General features: G+C 41.2%; 1 protein-coding gene across 2 annotated transcripts in view; it reads right to left on the reverse strand.

Moving 5' to 3' along the window:
• Positions 1-5101: 5101 nt before the first annotated feature.
• The window catches only part of fgf11a (fibroblast growth factor 11a), a 102582-nt gene continuing 86492 nt past the window's right edge, over positions 5102-21191 (reverse strand). Inside the window, exons 4-5 of one of the 2 annotated variants that reach the window (XM_024287791.2) lie at positions 15605-15803; positions 5102-14200 (exon numbers count right to left, since the gene is read on the reverse strand). In XM_024287791.2, coding sequence (XP_024143559.1) covers positions 14058-14200; positions 15605-15803 — 342 coding nt within the window. In that variant the 3' untranslated portion in view covers positions 5102-14057. Of the gene's footprint in view, positions 14201-15298; positions 15804-21191 lie in introns of those variants that run through there. The other variant, XM_036216643.1, reaches the window with a different exon arrangement.

Genomic DNA, 21191 nt, shown 5'->3' on the forward strand with positions numbered 1-21191 from the left:
TGTTGTGAGTCAACCTCAGTTTGGCCACAGTGGTTCGCCACACAGACACAATATGAATAGACCAGAGATGTACTTACAGTTTTCTGGCTCTTCTATGGAGAAACACATGTTTGGGTCTTCTATTAAACAAGGTCAAAGTCCAGTCCATGAATATGTCTACAGTATGTCATCGTATCAGTCTAAGTTGACTACTTCACAAACATTTAGAATCTTTAACATTTAAGGGAACTAGAGAAATCCACATTTTTTCTATAAAATTCTGGGATGTGTGCCAAGTTTATTAACATCAAACTTCTATTGTCTTTGGCAACAAATCAAGAAGAACTCATCAAGTGATAACACTAAAACCCTCTGCCCCCATTCTAATGACTTGAGTCATAATTCACACCTTCTCAGAGTCTCATTTAATGACCTTTTTTTAAACTTTAAATACAAAATAAACTTCATTTTTTAACACAAACAGGACAAGAACGAATAGACTTATGCATTGGTGATTAGATGTTCTCAAGGAGATAAGGACGGTTGAAGGAGTGACATAAATAGAATAAACAGGTGGAGGCGGGACAGAATTGATTGAGAGAAGTAGGGGAGAGTGTATAAAGTGTCAGGTGTGAAAAAGAAGAGAGGGAAGTAGTGGAGGAACGGTAGATTAAGATAGACTCTTAGAGTATGCTACTCTAGTGTATCGCTATCCGATACTAGCACATGTACTCACAGTTGGAGTGGCTGTTTGCGAAATGTCTCACCGGTGACGATGTTGTGGATCTTGGTCCAGACTTTTTCTTTCCGATACTTGAAAAACTTGTTGTCATTGGGGCAAAAACTGGAATTATTAATTTTTCTTCCATAATCAATTGTCAAACGGTTGGCGCTGCTACAAACAAGCAGGCAGACAACTGGATCCGAGTGCAGCAGATGGGTTGATGGAGCAGGAGTCAGACACCACTAGTCCGGGAAGCAAAGGCAGGGTTGGGTAGGCAGAGGTCAATTACAAGTATAGAAGTTTCAGAGATCAGACTTTGGATATCATAGTTGGGCGTAGGTCAGGGCAGGCGGCAAATGAACGGAGTCGGAACAGAATGTGGAAAACAGTAAGTCATGTCAGAATAATAATGCTCAGTAATGCAGGCAAAAACAATACTTTGGACTGAGAGAAACTCTGTGCGCTGGTTAAGACTCAGGTGGATGATTGTCAATGGGATTCAGGGGACAACACACTGGGGCGACTGAGAGATGTAGTGAGTCAATAGTCTCGGGAGATAGTACATACACCAGGGTTCCCCAAATCCAGGCCTCGAGGGCTAAAGTCCGACATATTTTCCAGCCAACCTGTCATTGAAGCTCCTTACTGGATAAACACACCTGATCCAGGTGATCAGCAGCAGATAACCCAGGGAGACCCAGCAGGAGGCCGGATCTCAAGGCCTGGATTTGGGGGCCCATGACATAGACTTTTCACTGAAAGTGGCTGCTTGAAAACGTGTTATCGAGGGCGGTGTGAACATAGCTTTAGAAGACAATCAAGAAGGAAGTGAAGAAATAGTTGTTGGGTGCTACACATGTTTTACTTCTTAAAAGCACAATGAAAGAAAAAAGAGTTGATCTAGAGGAAGTTATGTGATGGGAACAGAAGTCTCAAGTCGACTGAGTTATAAGTTCTCTCCGTTTTGGACCAATCCACCTACACCTCATTTCTTCACGTTTTCGTTTAGACTATGGTCACATATCCCAAAATGCCTTAGCGCAGCAACCTAAATATGTGGCCGAGCAGCGACACTTGCAATTGGAAGGTCGATGGAGTTTTTCAGAAAGCGTTAAAATTTTACGACGACAGGACGATGTTTCCCTAAAAGGTGAGATTGGTATATTTGGCAGTAGCACACACGTAGGCAGCGCGACAATTGACTGATAGGAGGGTCTCCAAGTTTCACAAACTCGTCTAAGAATTGGCCGATCTCAGACTGCCACCACTTGCCCCGATGGTGCCGTCCCACTGCTAGCGTCTGATTGTTAGCAAACGAATGCTTGCAGCGCAGGCGCTCGATAAGGGATGACATGGGCCAGACGTCAATCTGGTGATCCTGGCCAGCGTGGGTTTAAATGGAGAGACGGCATTAATGCTACACAAAACTTGTCATGGCGTTGACAACACCACATCGACTCAGAGACTTGCAGATTGACGAATTGTGGTTGATGCTTAGAAGAACACGAAGAAGACAGAACATTGTGCTTTCTTGGGAGGCGTGGTATCTATGGACGGAGACATTTACACATCGTCCAATCAGAGCTGCTACTCGCCGGCAATCCGGCAGTCACCTGATTTTGTAATGATGTCATCCTTGACACCTGACGGCCGCCTGACTGTTGCCATGCCATGACCACGCCAACGATTTTTTCAATATCTTGAAGATTGTTGAAGATTCTGTCTATGCCTTCCCATGGCGCCGGTTGTTTTCGTGGCCTTTTCTTCATGTTTCTTTCCTACCTTCTCTAAATGATCTTGTGTTCCTTCCACTTTCTCTCCTTCTCAATTCATTCTTCATTCTCCTTCTGGTCATTTCTTTCCTCCCTTCCTGGCATAACTCCTCAGTGATTTCATTAAGCTTTGCTTTCAGGGACTTTTTATTACTTTCATCCTCTTCTCCATCCATTTCTCTTATGTCTTACACCATATTTTCTTGTTCTCATAGTCTATCTATCATTCTTTACAAGGCTTTTTTTAGACATTCTTCTTTTTTCTGCCTCATCTGTTTTATTTCATCCATTTTGGGGCGTTTCCTCTTTTTCTTCTAATATAAAAAACAGACTCATTTTTTTGCAAAATAAACTTTTTCATCTTAATTGTAAAAAACCACTAAAACCCTTAAAAGAATGTAGCTGTGTTTGATGTTTTTATCTTAAGTGGATCAAACCTCCTTCGTAAATGCCAAAAAAAGGCAACAAAAACTGCAGTTAAACTCCTCTATTCTCCTTTATCCCTTCATCTCTCCGCTCCCACACATATTTGTCGCCGATCCGAACCACCTTAATTTACGGTCCGCCGTCACAGCTGTGTGGCCTGCTGCCAATTTAATTACAGTAGAAGCTAACTATTAACAGCTAGCAGGCGCTGTCAAAGACACTCTTCCCCCGGTGGTCGGGGGGGGGGGGTGTGATGTCTAGAAACTCTTGACTTTAAATTTACGACTTTATTCCACATTTAAAGACATGTTAGTTTGCTGAAGTTTAACGTTTTGATTACCTTTTATCAGGAAACTTCTGATTTTTATCAGGAAATGTACAAAACAGTTAGGAATCTACACACAAGTATTTTATATTATGAAACAAATTCTACATATTTTTGACTCTTTTAATTACTTTGTGTCTATATTAATCTCACCTTAAGGCTGTTTAAAATCCCTTTGCTTACAACACACAGACTAAACTGTTAATGAGGAAGTTTTTGATTTGCTGACATGATTTATTTATTCCATTTATTGTTTTATCTTATCATTTAAATACAATAAAAATATATTTTAGCCTTAATAAATTGAAAAAAGCCCAAAAATATTTAACTTAACAGTTAGTTGGCGTAGAAGTACCGTAGTTTTCAGACTATATGTAGCAGATGCCAAAAAAAGGACAATAAAGAAGAAAGAAATATGTATAAGTTGCACCTTTGGAATAAATTAATTTAAAATATGGGAAAATTTCAAAAGGGAAATCATAATAATGGGATAGATAACAATGAAAGACAATATATGCTTAACTCACGTAACTGATGTAGCTTCATGAAACATAGGAGTAGTTTAGTATATTAGTGCAACATAAAGACAATTATTAAGATATCTACAGTAAAATAACTCTTTAAATCACTTTAAATCACCAAAACTGTTGAATTCTTCATCATCTGAGTCACTTTGGAACAACTACACCAAACCCTGCGTAAGACTGAGCGGCACTTCTTCCTCTTCTTCTTCTGCGTTGCTGCCAATATCAAATACTGATACACGCCTACAGTGCCCTCTAGTGGTTGTTAGGAAAATAAACAAATCGGTTTATTCAATGAAAAAAATAATGACATTTAGGTTGCATCCGAGTATAAGTCGCATCCCTGGTCAAACTAAATACAAAACCGAAAGTGACTCATACCCTGAAAGATACTGCAGGCTCTTCTGATGACTGTTTCCTTCTTTGACCATTTGTTGTGTTTGTTCAGCAGTAGGATGAAATAATGTGATATGCAATAGTGAACCCTACTGTGGCTTTTGGTGTAATACGGTGCAGAAAATGTGTCAAATGAGTAAAACCTGGATCTGTGCATTCAAAAAGAGTGTATTTCAATAAAGTATTAGTATGGAGATGGTAATTCTTTACCACCAATCACTGAAACCAACACAGATAATTATTGAACTTTTTATAAATAAGCCAATGAATTTTTCTTAAGTATGAATAAATCAATGACAAAAAACAACTTTTAAACTTTTTGTCTCCTTTAAATTTTATTTTTGTGTTGGATACAGTGTTCCTTCTTTTAGTGCGGGACATTTATTTTAGAAATAACCTGCGATAGATGAAATCCACCAAGTATTTCAGATGTTTAAAGCCTGTAAAACTCCATACACACTTTTTCTTCTCCTGTTCAAACTCTCAAAGTTCAGTTTTAGGTTTCCCTACCCCCACATTTAGCCCTCCAAACGGAGAGACATGGAAAAGTTAAGTTGTTGTGATTCTCCTACATACAGGGGTAACTAGCCCTAAGCTAGTCCCTACGTACACAAAAAAGCACTTTGGACACCACTACAGCTTCAAAAGCCCCTACAACTGGTGGTTAGAAGCCGTAGGGGAAGAATTCAGATTATAGAATGAAAACAAAGATTGGATCTCAATTGAAGATTTATGTCGATTCACCAAGATCTGTACAGGACTGGAGGAGATTGATTGATATTTTCAACGGCCAATCAGGATGCAGAACACAATGCACTGTCAAAAATCGCCCTAAGAAATCTGCAGGATCTCGAAATAGCAATGAAACACTGTCTTCATTGTTCATTTGACTCGTCGTGTAGCATCTCAAAGAAATGAAACTCCACCAATAAAAAAAGTCTCCAGACACCAGCTGTACAATCATACAAATATATTAGTTTATTTTATTCAATTATACTCAATAATACGCCTCTCTTGTCTTGTGTAAGTTATTATAGAAATAAATACAGATCATATTGCAAATGCAGAGACAAGAGTTTGGGATAGTAAGAGTTGTCGGGGAGGAAGGAAACAAAGGAGGTCCAAGGAGTCAAAGAGTAAATATTGGGTACTGTTTCCTCCAAAGAGTCCAGTAAATGTTTGGCGCATGCATGCTTGTAGTCCCTCCCATCTGCGATCCACCGACTCCAGTCTGCAGGTCAGTCTTTGCCGTGTGATTTCTCTGGTCTCCCGGTCGGATGGCAGACGGTGGTGTTGCTCCACCTTGCTGGCAGCAGGGGGCGGCGTTTCACCCCAAACCCACGTTTGCATGTATACATTTATATAGAGGGATATATAGATATAGTTTTTTTTGCCCCAGTAAAATACAAAAATAGTGTCATTGTGGCTTTGATACGTGGAAGACGGAAGCACTCTTTTTGCATTTTGGAAGACTAAACAAGGATTTCCTTCAAACCTTTCTGGAAGACTCACAGTTTGTTCATGCATTTAAACAGAAATTAAAGATATAAAACTAACTAAATAAAAGAGCAATCAAGGATAAACACACTCACACACACACGTATGTTTTAGGGGCCCGTCCACATGCTGTCTTTGGGCCCAAATGTAACTCAGAGGAGGACTTGAAGGTCAAAAGATGTCGTCTTTTTATGCTGACAAATAGGCGCTTTCACACTGAGCTGTTTGGTCCACACCTGAATTCTTTTCCAGGAATGGGCCGCCCAGTTTGGAGGGTATTAAAACTCATCAAAACTCAATAAAAGTTGATGAATTGCGGCAACCAAATGGTTTAACAGATTCAAAAAAAATGGAAGACATTTGTTGTGAGAATACAAGTCATTGGACAAATCACGGAATTTGAAGGTTGTCTCTATTTTGTTCGGTTTTTTGCACCACCCCCAAAAAGATGCATTCTATTTCCAATACATATTGGTAAATTTGACACACCCAACCCAAAAATAAAGTAGAGATTTTCCATTTTCTGAACCTGGTAAATCCCTTTCAGGGTGACAAGGATGCTGGAGCCTATCCCTGCCACTGTTGGCGATACATCTTGGACAGGTCGCCACTTTATAACAACACACCCACATTTACGGTCAATTTAATTTGTGGTACGGTCCAGTTAATTCTGGTGAGGACTCGGTTAAAACTCGCTCACTGAGCGGTTTGTTTTCACGGCGCATGCGTGCTAGCATGTCGCTAGGTCACACCGTTGCAGAGGATGACAAGGAACGTTTGCAGTTCCACGACAGACTAGGCCTTGTTGTTGTTTTCAGACATTTTCAATCTAGTTTTGTTACACAAAGACGACACAGAAAACCAGAAAAATCCAAATGCTTACTAACGTTAGCTTAAATGAGGCTAATGTCGTCATCACTTTCTGCCAATCAATAGGTAGCTACAGTGGCTCCGCCCCAACCGTTCTGTTTTCAATGGACCTACAACCAATGGAGGCACCCAAGAAATACGGGTCGATACTGTTTAACGGGTCCATTTTGTAACGGAAATGCTCAAAATACTGGACCAGACTGGACCGGACCACTCAGTGGAAACGAGGCTTTAGAGACACCAATTGACCTACAAATGTTCCCGCTACCATTTAAACCAAAAAGGTCCAAGCATTGCTCGTGTGAAAGCTCCCGAAGAACGTAAAGACCCACGCTGATGATCTTTTGATCTATTTTCAAAGTGTTCTCAGTGGTTTCTCAATTACATATTTTAAAAAAAAATACTTCTTAAAACACATTTTTATTGCCAAGCTTCTGGTGTTTTTAAGGTTTCATGTAATTTCCCATAATCCATCTGCTAGCTTACAGCACCTCAAAACCGCAAGCTAACATTAGTGGTGGAAGAGAAATGGCGAGCAATATCAGAGTTAGACGAAGAAAACAAAGACGTTCATGAATTTTCTCCTCTGTAAGCGGAAACATCAAAATGGGGCGGGGCATGGAGCTTGTAGCCCCGCCCAGTTTATTTTTTACATCACAAATACAATCTTTTTCAAGCTGCATTTTATCGTCTGTTTCTGATTCACAACAATTTTAATAAGAAATACTGAGAAATGCAATTTTTGTCGACTATCATGAAAAAAAATGCCACAAAACATGTTTAAAAAACACAATTTTCTATCAGAGTGGGTCTTTAGTTCTGCATCTGCTAACCAAACTAACCAAAACACGTAGTTCCCAAACAGAGGATCACAGTGTCTTAAACTCTTTCAATATATTCACATTATATCCTCTAAAAATACTCCAAACCCCAGTATGTGCTGGCTGAAAATAAAGTACTTTTATTGCGTCAAAGTGTTACAGACCTTCCTGCAGATGTCTTTCTGACAATCTTAAGGGTGGAGTTAATGAGATGGATAAGGCCTCACAAACTCTCTGCTTAGCGGCGTCATTTAAAGAAATGAATAAATCTGTCTGGGGGAAGTCCTCACGTGAGCCCCTCGCTTCCTTTCTTTCTTCCTCCCCCTTTTTTTGTGTGTTTTCTGCTGCATTGCAGATGTGGGTGGAGGGACTCCACCTCAAAGTAAAACAGCCAGCTCACAACCAAAAGGGCACGGAGTTAGAAAAATAAAAAGCCTTCTCTTTTCCCCGACAGCACCTTGTTAATGAAGTTTATTGCTTTCTGTCCAAGGACACGCGCTCATCGATTCGGCCTCCGATTTATCCTTCGTTTTTGTTTTTTTTAATCTACGTCCTGCCTTTACACTCGACACACACACAGATATTTAGTGACGGAGACACAACGGTCACAGACCAAAGCTGATAGATGGGATGTCTGCCGGGTTCACGGGAAGTAAACAAAACTTCAAAGAGACGCGTTAGCTACACAGAGTCATGTGACTACCGCCTCTCCTCCCCCTCTCACAGCCTTATGTGACCCCTCCCCCACGCTGCAGCTGTAACTTGCTCAGTAAGCAGGGGGAGGGGCCCTGACTCCAGAAAAAACCGGAGTGAAGGGAGTCCCCGGGGGGAGAGGTGTGCATTCAGAGTGCAGCCGAATCAGATACACATCATTTACTCCCCTTCGATATCCAAAGGAACGCCCGCGCCAAAATACTCCAGAGGGGGCCGGCGTTTTTAACGGCTAGGGCCCGATGCCGGAGGGGCTCGTCAGCGGGGAGCGGTAAATTCAGCCGCGCCAATCAATCGTCGAGACAAACGGTAAACTTTACAATCAGGTAACTCGGGAAAAATCTTTGAAGTTGAATCAACCAGAGCTAAAAAAAAGTTAATTTGCTACTTCTCTTTAAAAAAATAAAACCTAAAAACAGGTGATCCTGAAAACTTAGCAATCCTGGTAAATAATTCAGTAACCCAGATTTCCACTTGAAATCCTTTAACGGACCCAAAATAACAAGATTTCAGAATAAATCTGATCGTAAATAGTTCTTTAAATTCTGCAAAAACTCATCAGAATAGAAATAAATAAACTCCATTAATAAACGAGCTCCATCAACAGTCTGAATAAAAAAAGAGCGTCCTTAATGGATTGTCCTCAACCTTGAATCCATGCACAAAACTGTAGGATGAATACCGGTAAAGCCTTAGTCACAATTGTCCTTACGGGGTACACAGGTGGTACGCAAGACATTTCAAGGTGGTGAAACCGTAGAGCCAAATTCTTGATATATTTTTTTCACTTCTGCGAGTGACGGGTCGTAGAACACTTAAGCCTGATTTCCAATGGTCCATTTGCGTTGACACAAAAAATAGGCGTTTGTTATCCAACGGTATGTCATGTCTGCGTCTAAAATTCGTCCCTCAGTAACCCAACACAAGCTTTAAGCAGAAATTCTATTTCAGTGACTCAGTCGATCGTTGGAAAGTTGGAGAATCAAGAAAACAGGTGTGAGTTACAAAATAAAAATGTCTAGAATTTTATCTCGTCTTTTAGGTGACGTGCCCTCGTGATAGCACACGTTAACCCCCCGGATAACACTGGCATCCATTTTTGCCATGGATGACAAAAGTTTAACTTTTGAGGTACGAAAACACAACATAATTTATGACACAAAACGTGCATTTTACATCGACTCAGTGAGAATGACAGGGTGTTAAAAAGGATTACCAAAGGTTCAGATGCCAAGTGGGACGAACTACTTTTCGAGAAACCAAGGGAGAGGGGGGTAACAGACCAGGGACGCAACAGAGAAGATATGAACTGATGTTCATGAGGCATGCTGACCGGAGACATGCAACAGATGAATAGGTGTAAATCTGGTGATATACAAAACCATTCTCACATGTTGACATTTGGCTAAGGGCCCGTCCTCGTCAATTTTTGATGTTTTGGGTGTCCCTAACTCTTTGTTTTTTGGCGTACTAGCTGTTCCCAATAAATCACAGATCCCCAACCTCCAGACCGCTAACCAGAACCGGTCTAGTATCAGTACACAGAGTGCACCAGTACCCTAACCTCGTACTGGTTCATGTACAGTAATGCATCTGGTACCACATACCAACTGTGTCCCAAGGACCAGTCTGCGTGCGGCACCGGTACCTAAACCCGGTACCGGTACCCTAACCCAACACCGAACCAGATGCGGTACTCAACCCAAACCGGTATCAGACGGGCTACCAGGCGCAGGCGCGAACTGTACGCGAACCAATAAAGGGTTCAGATTACAGTACCGGTACTGGACGCGTCCCAAGGACCAGAGCGTACCTGGTACTGCATCCGGTAACATGTCCTGAGGGTTGTGGACCCTTGATTTTAGGTACAATCAACACGTCAAAAAAAACGTTGACTTTGGGACAGCCAAACATCAATATGTGAGTGAGATTGTGTTGCGCTGTAACACAGGTAAGGGTGAGTCAGGATGAAGTAGGTGAGATGTTTGCCTTACCCTACCAAATCCTGCCCAATTCGCAAAATGAGGATCTTAGACAATCAGAGTGTAGCTTGTGTTGGCGTCCTACGGGAGACTTGCGTATCACCCACACACCACAATTCTCATACCTCTCTAACGACTAGAGAGCGGCATAAAGGCATCGTATGACAGTATCACCTGTACGCCATGACTACGTTCAACTTGTATTATCCTTACAAATACTTCATGATACATGAACCACATGCAAGACAATGGTATCACTCTCTTGACATCCCTTAAGGCCACAACAAGAACTGCAAAACACACCTGTGTTCCCTTTTCTCTACGACTCTCTGCTGGCCTGGACAACCAAAAAACTCACAGCACTCGTATGGGTCAACCCCCGTAGCGGCGCATGTGACTAAGACTTATGAAATGTCATTCTTGAAATGTTCTTGTGCAGGACTAAATCCCTCCTAAAGGGCCTTCTTCCATAAAACTGCTGCTTTAAAATCAAGTTAAAGGCAGCAATGCAATGACTGTAGAAGCACTGCAGATAGATCAGCTCATGCTCGACTGTTTTCTGAGTCTTTATTGTTTTTTTTAAACCAGTAAAGGAGATTTCATGCTGCACTACGATAATAGTTGGAACAAAAAGTGAAATGAGTCATTTGTCATTTAATGTGAACGTATTTTCCTTTTTTAATCGAAACGTCTTAGGTCCCTTACATTCACTAAAGCTTTAGCCCTTAACGCTTCCTGTTTTCCTCACAACCTGGTTAAAACCTGAAAAAAGCAACAATCATGACAGATACTTAGTAAAAAATATGTGTTGCAACGTGGATTTTCCCAGCCCTTAAATTTAAAAGTATGTGTCACGTTTGCTGAATTCCTCCCATCGTCCCAGCCGACAGTGTCCGGTCCTCCTTTAATTAAACATTTGAGTAATTACTTTTGCAAATGGCGGCTAAACGCTGTTCTGGATCTCCTCGGCTGGTCAAACACGCCGAGCCGAGAGTCCATTTGACGGTTTAATTGAAGCTCTTATGTGTGAATGTTGAGTTTGATTGAGCACACAACGAAATGGCGATCGTGTTGAACCCCCACGTTTGGTTTTTCTTCTCATTCTTGCATTCTGGAAGTCTCTGACTCTTTTCTTTGGGCGGAGGGAGTCGCTCCTGATCGGGTTATCAGCTGTTATTATTTACAACCGAGTAGGATCAGAGGATTATTCACAGGACAAGTGAGAGCGACTCTTCAGATAGAAAACACCTTTATCTCGTCTTTCCTGTTGTTGTCTCATCTCTATCCCTGAGCAAACACGACTCTCACTCCTCACTATATATACTAACATGACTGCTGTAAGATCACTGTTGTTGGTTTAGAGAAGAAAGCACCAACTCAGCTGAGGACTTTTGTAATTTGCAAAATTCCAGATTGCTCCCATTTTTGACCAAAATCTGGCAACTTTCATTCTAATTTCCAGGTTAGCCTAGCATAAAACCCCCCAAAAAGCGGAGTTTGACCCCAATTGTAGCATATTTTGAGACGTTCTGCCCTGTCCCATTGGGCTGTGTCAGTCATTCAAGTTGTCAGAATAACTAATGTTGCTCTGGTGCTTTTTAAATATATATTTATATATCCTTGATAATCTTAATTTCTTTAAAAAATGTATTTTATATTGTGAGAGTTATTTACTGCATGTGGAATACCGTGGTCCAATTGGGTCAAAACTTTCAGTGGACTGATTTCAAGAGATTGGTTGTCATAGAAGCTTTGACTCCGACTGATTTGGACCAATCGCTGGTCATTAATAATGTCTGGCTACATCATGGCGGCATCCATATCTCCAAAAAGTGGCGACTAAATTTAGTTAATTTGGTCGCAAGTAAACCATCGTTTATGACTCTCATTTACGGTCCATGGTGATGAGATTTTCACCATCAACACATTGATAAACGTTGAGTTCCAAAAAGTGTGGCAACATCTCAATCAACTTTGTAGAAAACCATTACAGTCTATAGGAAAGACAAAGAAAAAGATGGGCAGAACATCTTTCAGATATTGTGAAACCTGATGTCCTTAAGTCGTTACGATACGTTGTTTTTTACCATTCTGAACACAAATAGTCCTTCTGAAGCTTTGCATAGTTTAGAGTGAAGAAGAAGCCTGAACAGAGGACCCATCGGAGGGACCGCTCTGACCGATTACTATTCAGCATTCATGGGTGTCCAAAGTGTGGCCCGTGGACCAAATTTGGCCCGCCAAAGGTTATCCTTTGTTGTTACACGTTTCCCATTGATTCTCTATGGTGTTTTCTAAAACTCTACAGCTGTAATATACTTCCGGCCTCCAGGTTAGCACTTTCTTTCCCTACAGCTATGAGGTGAAATAACCCCACAAGTTAGTCAGTCCTGGGCTTTTTGTGTGTTAGAAATTCCCAAGAACCTTCACGGTCATTTTTTATGCTTTTTGCGGCCTTCTTTAACTAGCCAAAATGGCTGAAGTCAAAAGACCACGTCTCATTAGAATCCCAGTTCGCTGTTTTCATTTGGCCCATGGACCAGGTTTTCCTTTCAGCAAAAAAATGTGGTCCCCCCTGCTCTAGGGGTTGGATTCTGTTCACGTCTCTGCATCTGGGCCTCAACTCTCCTACTTAACGCCTTATAAAAGTCCTCGCATACATCACAAATATCTCATTTTAAAGCGCGTTCGCTGGTGTTGAAACCCCACAAACCAAAGGGACATCACAGTGGAAGAAAGCAAATGGTTACTGATGCATGAATACATTTTGTTCAAAGTATTAATGCAGTTTAATACACAGTGGTGCAGCCGTCATTGAATAAGAATAGACCTTTCTGAAAGAAAAGTCAAGACTTTTGGCAACTTTTAAGAGTATTTCCAAAAGGATGTTTTGTGGTGACACTTTGATGCATGACTTTATAACATACCTAATGTTGTTTTTGCAAATTGGACCAGGAATCCGGGCTCTCACACGCCCTCAGGCTTTTGTTCAAGCTTTAAATTACAGCAAATATAGATTTCTGAAGTTTTGATTTCTCAAGTAGTTTGGAGACCCACAGCCGTTCGAGGTGATATTCTGGTGATTTATCAGCGCTGTACCAAGGTGAAAGGAGGAGCGTCTGCAGATGGCGAGCTGGCCCTTGAGGGTTTGTGCAACGCATGATTGGCCACAGTGAAGAAAGCTCGGCAACAAACGGGCAGAGCCGTCATCGCGTCTGACCGTCAACGTCAGGATTTCCGGACACGCAGGTAATGGAGTGTGCGCGGACGGTGCGCGTGCAAATGTCAGCGCGCGGTTCTGAGGGGCGCCTGGGGAGCTCGTTTAAGGGTTGAAAGACTCTGATCGGGCCCCGACTCCATTACCCGCGCCGAGGGGACGGGAGGGGTTTCCTTGTGCTGCCGAGTGGAAAATTGAGTCCATGTCACAAACTAATCAAAGGTGAATATACGGAAAAGGGAACCTCACACACACACGCATAAACAAACGAGCCCGGCTGACGGGGATTCAGGCCATCGCAGGAGAAACTGCTGACACAAGATGTGGACTGAGCAGATGGCTCTGCACAACTGAAACCTGCAAGGGTTTGTGCGACAGCCTCGCATTAGCATGGCTCTGTTTCAAGCTAACATTAGCATAAAACCCCTCAGGGGAAAAAAAAGAAGAAGAATGTGCTGCAGAGGGACGAGTCTCCTCTCTGCACCAGTCGCAGTAAGACCACAAAGACCTTCACGGGATATTTGGTTAACTCGAAGGATGTCACCGATCTGAATCAGGCGGCGGTGGCATGCTCGCTCAGTGCTCGGCCACTCTTCACCTCATCACGGAGTTATTGCTTTAACACCCCACACCACAGAGAGGATGAAGGGCTGGCGTGGGCGGGGTCTGGGAAGATCCCGCCTCCTGAACCTGCTACTTTTCCTCCAACGTGTTCGTGTTATAAGCAGCAGGTTGGGGTAGGAGCCCCCCCACCAAACAGCCTCCGTCAGGCGTCGGTCGGCCCGTAGCGTCTGCTGCTCCAGTCTCTCAGCGCTAGGAGGAGGAGGTTTTGGTTTTAGACTGAGGGTCCTTCTTGTCGTCGTGAAGCACTGGTGAATCGCTGGAGGTCTTGGGCGTTTTCCTGGGCGGACTCTGTTCAGCGACGTCATGCAGAGACGGCTCCCTGTACATGGCCACTAGGGGGTGGAAGAGAGACAAAAGAGGACGTCATACGATATTTGTTCACGATTATTTGTTCGTTTCAAGCCAGAAAATCTATTTCCCTGTTAAATTATGACTTTAACTTCACTATTTTACAAGTTTATTGTTCATCGTCTTGTAATTTATTAATTTATTCTCATAAATTTTTTACTTTTTTCTCATAAATGTCTGACTTTATCCTTGTAAAAATATGACCTGTTTTTAGTTATATCACTTTTTTCCTCTCATAAAATTATACATTTTAAATATTTTTTCATTTATTCTCATAAAATGATACATTTTTCTCAAAAATGTCTGACTTTATACTCGTTAAATTGCGCTTTTATTTCTCATAAATGTCTCCCTTTATTATTGTAAAATTAAAACTTTCTCCACATAAAAATGACAAAATTTTTTCTAATTATTGTTTTACTATATTCTCATAAAATTACACATTTATTTCTCATAGAAATCTGATTTTATTCTCGTAAAATTACAACTGTATTCACTAAAAATGACAAATTTTCTTTCATGAATGTCTGACTTTGTTTTTGTAAAATTACAATTTTATTTTTCATAAAAATCTGACTTTATTATTGTAAAATTACAACTTTATTCTCAAAAAATGATGAGTTTTCTCTCATAAATGTCAAACTTTCTATCTTTATTCCCTTAAATTTACTATTTTTTTCTCATAAATGTCTGATTTTATTATTGTAAAATTACAACTTTATTCTCATAAAACTTAAATTCTTTACCTCAAAAATATTTGATTTTTTTTCTCATAAAATTACTACTTTATTCTCAAAAAATGAAATTGATTATCTCATAAATGTCTAACTTTATTCTCATTACATTATGATTTTATTTTTCAAATACTTAAGGGACTTTAAGGACTTTATTCCCTTAAAGTTACGATTTTTTTTTTTTATAAATATGTGACTATTCACATAAAATAAAATTTTATCTGTCATAAATGTCTCTCTTTATTCTCATAAAATGAATCTTTTTTTTCATAAATGTCTGACCTTGTTCTTATAATATTATGATTTTTTTTCATAAATGTCTGACTTCATTCTTGTGAAATTAGTCTTATTTCTTTCATAACTATCCGACTTTATTGTCATTAGTTTACGATTTTATTTCTCATAAACATTTGACGTTTATTATGACTTTGTTCTCATAATTTTCTGACTTCAGTTTCATAAATTCATACTCTTTTATTTTGATGGTGGACCTAAAACTCTGTTGTAAGATCTCACAATGTGTTGTTAAAAATAAAGAAATTCTCTCTAAATCTAAAAATAAAAGCAGAGAGAATTCTCCGTAAAGTTGTGCAGCAGCCCCTTCCTGTGATTTATTTAAACGATAGTATCGTCTGTGCTGTTGGTCGGCAGTACCTTCAATCAGTTTGGGCAGGAAGTGAGCAGCACCCTTGGTCTTTTTGACCCGGTTCCCCTTCATGACTTGTCCGTCCCGGTTGATGCCGATGTACCAGGCCCGCCCCGACTGGGTCTGTCTGTACAGGATGGACGAGTACGTGACGTAGTAGTTTTCGAACACACACTCCTTGAACTTACACTCTGGAGTGAAGTGTTCCTGCAAGACACAAATAGACGAACCAGGTGAGTGTGGAAGGGATGTGATCTGTTCCTGGATGTTCCTACAGGTTGATCCAGAGCAGGACGACCTGCAGATCAACGTTTTTTTAAGCACCAGTTTACAGCCAAAGGTGTCGCTAAAAAGCAGTTTCTTGTCAGTCGAGACTGTCAGTGGTTTTGTATTTTTTCTTTATATTTTCCAATAATTTCTCCAACAGTCGATCCCTTCTTGTAGATTGTTTCATTCCAGTCCTGTTCAGGTCGACAGGTGTCCTTTGACAGCTCTTGGTCTTGGTGGAGAAGTTTCAATTTGACTGTTTAAGGGTGACATGAAAACAGATAAGGAGTGGAGGATTTTGGAGTTTATTGAAGAAGTAGTAAAATGTATGTGAAGGTCAGAATTCGTATTTTCTGAGCTATCATAGAAATGAATTCTGTAAAAATCAATATGATTTGCTAGATTATTGTTTTGACATTCTGTCTAACACTTAAAGTGTATCTATGATGAACATAGAAAAAAAATAAAAATAAAAAATATTACTTTGGTAAAACAGAAAGAGTGTACAGACACACTGAAAATACTGAAACATCTGTTACAAGACAGAAAGGTTGTGTTTAGTTCCTGCAATGGCAGGAAAAATATGGACAAAACCTAAAAATTTGTGAAGACAAAAAATATTTGCTTGTTATTGCTTGCTTTGTAAATCCAAAACAAAGTGAACGGGAAGAAAATAGAAACTGAAAATACTGAAACATTTGTTATAAGACAAAAAGGATGTGTTTAGTTGCTGCAATGGCAAAAAAAGTACGGACAAAACGTAAAGATTCGTTAAGACAAAGAATATTAGTTTTGTTAACTTGAAAGGAGAAACGCAGGATGGGAAAAAAAATACTCAAAACACTGGAACAGCCGTCACAAGACAAAAAGGATGCATTAGTAGCTGCAATGGCAGAAAAAAGATGGACGAAGTCAAAAAGTCAAAAGCTTTGTTTTGTAAATCCAACAGCAAGCGAGTAGGAAGTTAACAGTCACACTAAAAATACTGGAACATCTGCTGTGAGACAAGATGAATACAAGTTGGTGACAACAACAATGACATGTACATTGATCAGGAAGATGGAGAATAGACCAGGAATTGGTCTACTGTAAGAAAAAACTCAAGCAGTTTGGTAACAAACAGCCGTCATCCTGGATCTGTCACCCTCTTCACAGTGAAGTGATCACGCTGTTGGCCTTTACCGTGCACAGACACCAACAGCACGACATCCTTCACCGTCATACTCCGCCTCTCCTCTTCATTTCCTTCCCTCCTTTCCTCCGTCATTTGGTAACCTTGTCGGGAACAAACCAATTTGCAGGATTGATTTGGAGCCTTGATGTGACGGGTGAGCCAAAATCTCCTGAATAAGGCCCTTTTCCTTCTGCCTTCCTCACTCTTCTTCCTCCCCGACTTCTGGATCTTCTTCATTTCCTTCTTCAGCTCATCTTCATTATAGCGCCCATAAACAAGCTAATCTGCTGTTTAACTACGTGAACGTTCAATTGAGCCGCTATTCATTTTTCTTCTGTAATCACAGCAGGAAACTCAAAGGTCTAATCGGACGGCCATCAATGGATCTTCATGCTGTAGATCAACGTGTTTAAACTCTCCAAATAAAGGAAGATTACTTAACGTAAAATTCAATTAGGCTTTTCCACACTATGACCAGCTTTCTACATCACCAGTAAAAACTTTTATCTGACTAAAATACAATTAACACCTGAAACCAGAGGAAATAACTCCAAACATCGAGGACTTTCAAACACATTTTGGATTCTTTTGACCTTTATAGAGAGCAGAAAGTGTCGGACATTTGTTTCTCAATGAACACGTTTACACGGCTCTCGTAGATTTTCTTGAATGATGTAAAAACCATTACTGTTATTGCCTTCAAATGAGGCCACCGTCATAAAATGGCAGTTTGAGGCTAATTTCAAGGATTAATGAGACTATTAATGCAGATGTAGACGATGTTGATAAGGAATTAAAAAGTCATAGTTTGAATTTATGGAGAGAACCCACATGGAGAACCATCCAGATACATGAAAACGAGGGTTTCCTTCAGTTCTAAACTGATAAACGAACAAAAAAAAAATCAAATTTACTGCAACTAAAGGCAGGTAGAAACCTGGAATTAAGTGTTGGGAGGAAGTAAAAACACAATGACCAACTTTTTCCAAGAATTTAGAATGAATTAAAAAAATTAAACATTCTTAAAAGATTCAAGTATTTATTTTGACATAAATTGGGGTTTAAGCTCATAAAATCCACAAAAGTATGTCAGATAAATATCTTTTTCTAACATTTAAGCAAAATATTATCTAGTATGCAGATCCTCAAGTTTGCTTCTCAGATCTTGAGTTTCTCACTAAACCCGAAATATTAAGTCTAGCTATGATTTACAAAAATATTTCCTTCATTTTTCAAGCCATAATACAAAAATGACGTCACTAAACTACGCACTTTCAAAAAACTATGAGTATAAAAAAACATTAAAAAGTCTTCATCTTTGTCTTATTCATGTTTGGACTCAAATTGAGGCAAAAAAAAAATGAAATGACTAAGTTCGACCAAAATGTTTGACTAAAATGCTCAACACATTCTCACTTCCAACCCCTCACATGTTGACGTTTGGTTAAGAACCCCTCCGGGTCACTTTTGGACGTTTTGGGTGTCCTCAACTTGTTTTTTGACATCAAACCAGGGGTCTCCAACCTCGGAGCCACGAACCAGTACCGGTCCAAATGCTGCTTGATACCAGGCCACACACAGGGGAAACATTTGTATGCTAATCAGGGGTCCCCAAGCTTTGGGACGCGGTACCAGATAGTAATGGACACTGATTCTGGGTTAAGGGTAGGGTACCAGTCTGGTCCGCGACCCTATACTGGACCTGTACTGGCCAATTATGGAAGCTTCTGAATGTTTTTTAATTAAAACTGAGAGAACTGGACTAAATGGGGGTGACGTAAAAGAAAATGGTTTTCTTCTGGCTCTAACTCAATAAAACCATTTTTTTCCTGTATGGACGGCGCCATGTTGGAGCCAGACATTCCTATTCCTAAGTCGTCTCATTTTGACGCACGGCTAAGGAGCCCTCCACGTCACTTCTTGACGTTTTGGGTATCCCCAACTGGTCATACTTTGACGAGCTGGCTGTTCAAATTAAATCAGGGTTGTTTTGTTGGCTGCAATACCGGTACCCTAACTCTAGCCCAGTCCAGAACAAATACAGCGTTCGGTACCCTGCATCTGGTACCGGGTTGCAATTAGGGTTAGGGCATCGGTTCCAGACTGGGCTAGGGTTAGGGTACCAGTACTGGCCGTGTCAGGTACCAGTACCCCAACCCTAACTGTAACCCGGTACCAGACGTAGATTGGTTAGAGTACTGGTACCGGGTGAGGCCAGTACCGGGACCTTAGCCAAAGCCCAGTTTGGAACAAGTGCAGCGTCCGGTTCCAATCAGCATCCGGTACTGGGTTACAATTAGGGTTAGGGTATCTGTTCCAGACTGGGCTAGGGTTAGGGTACCGGTACTGGCTGTACCCTAACAATCTCCGTCTGGTACCGAGTTACAGTTAGGGTTAGGGTACCGGTACTGGCCGTGTCTGGTACCAGTACCCCAACCCTAACTTTAACCCGGTACCAGACGTAGATTGGTTAGAGTACTGGTACGGGGCGAGGGCAGTACCGGGACCTTAACCAAAGCCCAGTTTGGAACAAGTACAGCGTCCGGTTCCAATCGGCATCCGGAACTGGGTTACAATTAGGGTTAGGGTATCTGTTCCAGGCTGGGCTAGGGTTAGGATACCGGTACTGGCTGTACCCTAACAATCTCCGTATGGTACCGAGTTCCAGTTAGGGTTAGGGTACCGGTACCGGACAAGGCCAGTACCGGTACCCTAATCCTAGCCCAGTTTGAGCTAGGGTTAGGGCACACAGATTGGTACTAGTACCAGATTCGGTACAGGTGCTGGACTCAAATGTTGGGAAGCCTTGATTTAATTGGAACAGCTAGCACGTCAAAAAATGACAAGTTGGGAATGAGAATGTGTCGCTCATTGCTATGGCAACCACTCTCACCAATCAGGAGTGAGCTTTAAGGAAGTCCACACATCTACCAGCTCAAAGCAGGCTACAAAAAAGTTGTGGAACACTTTGAACGTTGTACGTGGGGAGCCAATAGGCTCCACCTACTTTGTGGAATGGAAGCTGATTGGCCAGTTTATAACTTGAAAAACTGCAGAAAATATCGCATGAAAAAAATGAGGATTATCAAGAACATGTTAATAAAATAGTATCAGAGCAAGAACGTTAGAGTAATAGCTGTTTATTTTTCTAAAGAGGTTTATGGGATTTTGCTGGTACTTCCTGTTTGGAACGTGAGGGGGGAGGAGTCACTCGGTTCTTATATACAATCCGTGGTTTAAACACCAAAAAATAAATAAATACCAGGAACATTTGCCAGATTTGTCGCTAGTTGCTACTAAGAAAACATTAAAATCAAACTTTATTGATAAATAAAGCTTGTACTTTTGTAGCATGAAACCCATCCCCCTCTTTACCCTCCCCATCCCCCGTTAGCACATCCTATCACCTCAAATCCTTTCTGCATGTTCTTCACTGTTGGAGTGAGCTGATACTCAATGACAACAGACACAAAAAGGACATATTGTAAGTTTTAAAGGCATCCCTCTGAGCGACCCGGCAAAGTCTTTGAGCCAATATGACCCTTCTAATCCGCCCCATTAATCTGCAGGTCGCTGTCATTTAACGCTGTTTCATCACCATCAAGACGTCCGGCCCTCTCCAACTTGAGATAATTCAAGATGAAGTTTAACGGCCAGCTCCGCGCTCATTCGTCATCTCGTATAGAGGAGGAGTCTGCGGCGCCGCTGACAGAAAATAAACAGAATTTGCTACGGAAATGAGAGAGCTCCGCTCCCTGATCTCCGTTTGGGGGAAACGAGCTCTCTGAATTCCCTCGGCTGAACGCACTTTTAATATTTAATGCAATGGGACTTTGCTTTACTCAGCAAAGATCTGCTGACTGAAACAAAGAGCCTGTTTGCACGCTTGGTTGCATGCAGAACGGCGGTCACTTCTGCAAACCGAAGCACTCGACCCATTCGCCACGTCCAATTATACCAGGACCTCCTAACAGGGTTGAAAAGTGATGGAGAAACTGCAAAGTCTGGTCTCAGAGCAGACACACACACGGGACGGACGCACATCTGTCGGCACACACGACTGCCGTCTCTTTCTAAAAGCTAAGCAAAGGTCTTCCACCTGTTTACCCAAAGCACTAAACGATCCCGGAGAGCGGCAGCTGCGTCCCCCTCCT

The sequence above is a fragment of the Oryzias melastigma genome, linkage group LG18 (genome assembly GCF_002922805.2).
Source record: "Oryzias melastigma strain HK-1 linkage group LG18, ASM292280v2, whole genome shotgun sequence".
NCBI classification, from domain to species: Eukaryota; Metazoa; Chordata; class Actinopteri; order Beloniformes; family Adrianichthyidae; genus Oryzias; species Oryzias melastigma.